The 6,120-nt window shown below is 54.7% G+C and overlaps 1 protein-coding gene across 2 annotated transcripts; it reads left to right on the forward strand.

Annotated features, from left to right (window-relative positions):
• LOC111161413 (transmembrane protein 91) lies at positions 1–4,290 on the forward strand. 2 transcript variants are annotated; one of them, XM_022525034.1, is made up of 4 exons: positions 1–48; positions 992–1,230; positions 3,423–3,572; positions 4,077–4,290. In XM_022525034.1, exons 1-4 carry the CDS (start codon positions 36–38, stop codon positions 4,233–4,235), a joined length of 561 nt encoding a protein of 186 aa, XP_022380742.1. In that variant the 5' UTR covers positions 1–35; the 3' UTR covers positions 4,236–4,290. The 2 variants fall into 2 exon arrangements, with proteins under 2 accessions (XP_022380742.1, XP_022380740.1); XM_022525032.1 differs by having other exon boundaries at positions 3,423–4,143.
• The last annotated feature ends 1,830 nt before the right edge of the window (positions 4,291–6,120 follow it).

A 6,120-nucleotide genomic window follows, 5' to 3' on the forward strand; every position in this document is an offset into this window, starting at 1 on the left:
GGGTGTCGGTGCAGGGGCCCAGGAAGTCCCGACATATGGCTGTGGGCGGTGAGTGAGGGGCACAGGTGGGCGGCACGGCCCCTCCACTGGCTCCTAGTGTTGGGGATGGGGAGGCAAACCCTTGTTAAGGAGATCGGCTCCAGCCAGGTTTGGAATGAGGGCGGGAGGCTTGGGAGGCCCCACGGGAAGGGGGGGATCGTGGGGTGGCAACATTCCTTGTGTTTGAGCATGTGTGAGTGTGGTGGGTTGGGGCTGTTATGGGGGAATGGAGCAGAGGTGGGTTCTGGTAAAGCAGGAGGCATAGGGGAGCTGGTGGGGGTGCAGGCAGTTGTGTACCGGGGTGCATGTGGGTGGGGTAGGGGAGGGATGCGTAGACTGGGTGTTTGGGGCAGGTGTGCAAGGGAAGTAAGTGATGGGAACAAGGGAGAGTGGAATGCATGCGTGGGAAGCCTGTTCTTATGTGTGCAAATAGGGGATCTGATGCTGGGGGGATTCGGGGTGTGCAAGGAGTCATTCAGAATGAGTGTGTAAGAAGGTTGGGGGCTCCAGAGGTATTTAATGGGAGCTGATGTTGTTCAGGGCAAGTTTGCAAGGAGCCCTTTGGGAAATGAGTGCCTGGAGGTGGGGGTTGGGCTTGCCTGGTTGACTATGTGCAGCCGTGGACGTGGGTATTCAGGGTGCAGACTTGACACAGGGGATGTGTAGTTCATGGGGCAAGTAAGTGTGCAACGTGTGGTTTGGAATAAGTGCGCTACAGGTATGTGGTTTTGCCTCGGGAGACAGAATCCCAGAATTGAATGTCTAGACCCGGTGAATTCTCTTCATAGCTAGGCCCTCTTTTATTCCGTGGGCCTCAGTTTTAGTCTCTGGCAAATGAGTCTGAGGGTCAGTGAACTAACTAGCCTCTGCCAGCAATCTCTCTAGAGTCAGGAGTCAGGGGAAAGATGGTGAGACTTTTAGAACATGTCTTTTTTCTTTCCTCTACCTTTAGGAAACCCGTCCGGGAGCCTCTCCCCAGCCATGGACAGCCCCAGTCTTCGAGAGCTCCAACAGCCTCTGCTGGCGGGCGTGGGCTGTGGGCCCCCCATCCAGAAGCCTGGGGAACCTCAGCTGGGGCCTCCCTTTCGAGAGACAGCCTTTGCGGAGTCCCTGGGGGATTGGCACTTCCTACCGCCACCTCTTCCTTCTGTGAGCGCTGGTCTTGGGGAGCTGGGAACCCCTGACCTGGAGGTAGGAGCAGCAGGCCTTAGTGGGATCTGGGGGAAGGGATTGGAGGTGAGTGAATGGGGCTCTGGTGAACCCCAGGTAGGTTGGAGGCTGGGGTGTCTACCTTCGGCCTGGAGTCTCACTTCCTAACTGTGTGGGGACTTCCTAGATGTCCAGTGGTGGTTTTGCCTGTTCTGTGCCTCCCCTGGTTTCTTCACTCTTTTCTCTCCAGATTTGTCACTCATCTTTCTTCCCGCACCTTTGGCTTTCTGTCTTCCCTCTGATTTCTGGCTCCTCTGTTCTCTGTCTTTCCACCTCTCTCTCTCTGTGTTGCTCCTGCTTTTTTTTTTCTTCCAAATTATTGTGTTAACTTGGATAATTTCTTGTTCCTTGTATACACTGTGAAGTTTGTCATACTTATGTATTTATTTTTTAAAAAGGTTCTAAGTAATCTCTACACCCAGCGTGGGGCTCGAACTCACGGCCCCGAGATCACGAGTTGCACGCTCCATGGACTGAGGCAGCCAGACTCCCCCCCCACCCACTCATCTTTTATTTCTTACACGTAGTTTTCCGGTTACTATTCCTGCATAAAAAATCACCCCAAAACTCAGTTGCTTAAAACAGCAACAATCATTATGGCTCATGGTTTCCATGGGGCAGGAATCTGGGAGGGCCTGGGTTGGGCGGTTCTGCCTCAGGGTCTTTCATGAGGTTGTGGGTCAGCCGGTGGCTGGAGCTGGAACAGTCCGGGGGCTGAAGGAGCTGGGGGCTGGGTGGGTGTCTCTCTCTTAATGTAGTCTTGGGGCTTCTGTCTGAGGCTCCCCTCATGGGCTGGTTTGGGCCTCCTCACAACATGGCAGCTGCAACATGGTCTGCGTCCTTCTGTACCTCCAGCCTCCAGCACGAGTGCTTTGGCGAGGCAGAAACTGCCTCACCTTTTCTGACTTATGCTCGGAAGTCATGTGGCATTACTTCCACCACATTCTACCAATTATGAGTGAGTCACAGCCTGCCCAGACTCAGGGAGAGGGGACACAGACCTCACCCCTTGGTGGCAAGAGTATATCAGTCACACTGTGAGAGGAGCATGTGGGATGAGAGATGGTCGTGGCCATTTTTGGAAACACCGTCTGCCACAGCGAGACAGGGTCACTTTGACATCGTTCTGTGTCTGATAATTCCATTCTTTGTAGATTTGGAGGGAGGGCCTTATTATTTCTGGTCTTTTAGGGTTTCTTGTGTGCCTGGTTATCTTTAGACTGTATGCTGGTCATCACAGTTGAAAAGCTATTTTAGGAAAAATTGTTGAGGCCTAGACTGAAGGTACGTACCTTTCTCTGAGAGGAGCTGGTTTGCTTGCCAGCTGCCTGTGGGCACTACCGGTAGAGATCACTTTTCATCTAGTTCACGGTTGGGTTGAGAGGTTATTTTTCTGGGATTGGCAGTTGGCTTCAGGGCAAAAGAGGCCTTTTCTGTTTGTTTGACCTCTCTGCTAACTTGGATTTTGATTGCAGTTTGGGCCTTTTAAGAATTGCTTAAAATCTTATGAGCTGTTTAATGCAAGATTTAAAAAAATTTTTTTAAATCTAGAATTAGTTTTGAGCTGGTAGGTTTTTCCTAGAAACATAGGCCCCCAAAGCCATCTCTCTTGGACTCCAACTTTTTGCCAGTTCCTGTCCCTGGTGGTGTCTGCCTCCACTCTCTCTCTCTCTTTTTTTTTTTTTTTTTAAAGATTTTATTCATTTATTTGACACAGAGAGAAAGATCACAAGTAGGCAGAGAGGCAGGCAGAGAGAGAGGGGGAAGTAGGCCCTATGCCAAGCAGAGAGCCCGATGCGGGATTTGATTCCAGGATCCTGAGATCATGACCTGAGGTGAAGGCAGAGGCTCAACCCACTGAGCCACCCAGGCATCCCATCTGCCTCCACTCGTAACTCTGAAATTGTACTATCATGATGGGACCTGTGAAGTCTTTGAAATTGAACATAAAACTTTGGGTGTGGATGGGGGTTCTTCTCTGGAGAGAGGATATACTGCTTCCCCTCAAGGGGATCCAGGCTGTAGAAAGTTAAGAGCCTATCTCCTGGAATGTTTTCTTCTTTTTGGTGTTTCTGGGGAGGCCCTGGTATTGGTCCTTGGGGGTAATGGGGAGCAGAGTGGTGGGGCAGGGAAGGTGGATGGAGAAGCCCACTCAGGCCCTTTCCTGCCCACAGGACCCATCATCCAGTGACAGCGACTCGGACTGGGACAGGGGCAGCCTTCTCTCCCCGCTCCTACCCCACGACCACCTCGGGCTGGCTGTCTTCTCCATGCTCTGCTGTTTCTGGCCCGTGGGCATCGCAGCCTTCTGCCTGGCCCAGAAGGTCAGTCTGTGGGTAGGTAGGGCTGGATCTAAGGGGAAAGTGTATTCAGAACAAAACAGAAGTGCTATGCGTTGGTGGGGGGCAAAAGTGGAGAGAAGGACCTGCATAGAAACATGGAAAGGTAAAACGAGTGTTTCAGAGTGGAAGCCCAGAGCGGTGGTTAGGAATCTGGGCTCAAATTCCTAGGCCTGACACACTCCGTTAAGACTTTTGGGCAAGCCACTTAACCTCCCTGGGCCTCATTTTCCTCACCTGTGAAACGGGAATAATTCCTACCTCTGGGTCATCGTGAGGTTCAGATGAGTTCGAACGGTGGCACCGAGAGAGAGGTCTATTTTTATTAGCCACCCGGGCACCCCTGTGCGTGGCCCACAGTGGCTGCTCCCTGTTTTTGGAATCTCTGAATGAGCCTGTGGGTGTGCCGGTGGGGGCAGGTTCAGGACAAGGGTCTGGGGCTGTGGGCAGCGGGGATGCCTGAGTCACCGCTGCCCAACGCCTCCACAGACCAACAAGGCTTGGGCCAAGGGGGACGTCCAGGGGGCAGGGGCTGCCTCCCGCCGAGCCTTCCTGCTGGGGGTCCTCGCAGTCGGGCTGGGCGTGTGCACATATGCGGCTGCCTTGGTGACCCTGGCCGCCTACCTGGCCTCCCGAGAGCCGCCCTAGTTGCCCCTGCCGCCCCCACTGTGAATCAGGGGCCGGGATCCAGGCGCGCCGCTGGCAACGTGGAGAATCTGGGTGGATGAGGCGGCGGCAGCGGCAGAACCCTCCTTCCTGGCCACCGCAGCGTGAGATTAAACTCCAGCCACTCTCGCAGCCAAACCTGTGTGTGTGTATTGGGGCAGGGGGGCGGAGGGGAAGGAGGGAGCTTGGGGAGACCAGGAAGGGACATGAGGCCAGTGACGACAGGCTATCCCCAGAGACCTTGGAGCTGGAAAAGGGCGAATCCATGGGGCAGAGGGTTCCCAAATTGCAGAATGTTCTCCTTGCACCGTGGCCTGTGGAGAATTACCCCAGGTTCCAAGGGTTTACTTCTCCTTAGCTCTGCAACCTTGGCCCAAGTGACTTCTCTTTGAGCCTTCTATTTTCCCTTCTCCAAAAGGGGCCTTTCTCCACCCCTGGGGAGGACCAGATGGGTGACACCTGTGAAGGGCAGTATCCCTCTGAGCTCTTCCCACGGCCGGCAGCAGAAACCGGACTCAGGCTCGGATGAAATAAGCAGCCTGGTCTCCATCTCTTGGCTCTCCTCTCCTGTCGGCCTCATTCTGTGCAGGCTTCTGGGGGAGAAAGATGGCCCCAGGAGCTGAGGGACTCCATGGGAATCACACGGCTGGCCGGAGACCAGGAATGCTGGAGCTTTAAGGTACTGGGGTGCTAGCCCCCCCCAGACGGACCCTGAGCGCTCCCCAGAGGTACAGGAGTGCTCACAGAGTGGGCCTGAGAGATGACCAAGTAATGGCGTGACAGGCGGCTTAGCTCTCTCAGTTTAATACCACTCCAGTGGATCTTAACTAGAAGAAAACACTTTCTCATTGGGTGTTCTCCTGAGTCTCATGGAGCAGAGTTTCAAGCTAAAGACTCTGATGCTTCTCCTTCTTGGTTACTGGGGACGAAAATGACACAGGCTCCAAGGGGCAATTGTGGGAACTGTGTGAACTAGTTCAAGCATGTGAAGCACGCAGCAGAGGGCCTGCCATAGAATTTTCACCGTAAACCCCCAAATGTCAGTGCCCCACAGAATCTGGCGACCATGTGGCCCAGCTGTGGGACACTTACTCCTCAGGCGATGTGCTCATGTTTTTGGCTCCTTCCCGCTAAATACAGGGGTGGGGGAACCCAGTGGTCAAAGGGCAACTAACCCCCCCCATATTTCCATACATCCTGGAGAGTGCTACCACCCACTGAGAAATGGGCCCCAGCCACTTCCGGTTACAAGTGGGGAACTGCAGTCAGGATGGTGCTGGTGTCTCCCCAGACTCCAGGGTTGAGGCCACCCTGCCCCATTACGGACTAGCTGGTGACATGGGGCAGCTCACTGGCTTCTGAGTTTGTTTCTTCAGGTTAGGACAGGGATGCCAAGACCCACAAGGCCTCACCACTGTGCCTGTTCTGCCCCTGACCCATCTCGCTGCTCCAGCCGCCATCACGGGAGCCCCAGGGGAGCCTTGCTGGTGCTGCATGTCCTGTAGGCCTCCTCCCAGGACTTCCCTTACATGCACCCCCACCTCACCCCACCCCACCCCCGGCAGACGTCTTCCCCAAACCCCTCCTCCCTGCTTTTTGCTTTCTTCTTAGCATTCACCACCACCCGACCAACACCGATTTTCTTTCCCCTTCACCCTACTGCTCCTTGAACCTGGGACTTGGGGGGGGGGGCGTCATTCACCCCGGAGTCTTGCACCCAGCAGGACTGCACACAGCGGGCACCCCACAGGTATCTGTTGGACTGGCAGGTGGGGATGGGAGGGGTTCCCAGGTCAGAAATGCTTTCCTGGGGGGCCAGGGTGGGTCCGTGCCCCAAGGTCCACAAGCTCATCCAGGTGCACAGGGA

Source organism: Enhydra lutris, unplaced genomic scaffold (assembly GCF_002288905.1).
Source record: "Enhydra lutris kenyoni isolate GAN:26980312 unplaced genomic scaffold, ASM228890v2 scaffoldscaffold85, whole genome shotgun sequence".
Classification (NCBI taxonomy): Eukaryota; Metazoa; Chordata; class Mammalia; order Carnivora; family Mustelidae; genus Enhydra; species Enhydra lutris.

Excerpts from the sequence above, each read along its gene's own strand:
- LOC111161413 (XM_022525032.1), top strand. Across the intron at positions 1,231-3,422 it reads TGGGAACCCCTGACCTGGAG|GACCCATCATCCAGTGACAG; the intron begins GTAGGAGCAGCA and ends TCCTGCCCACAG.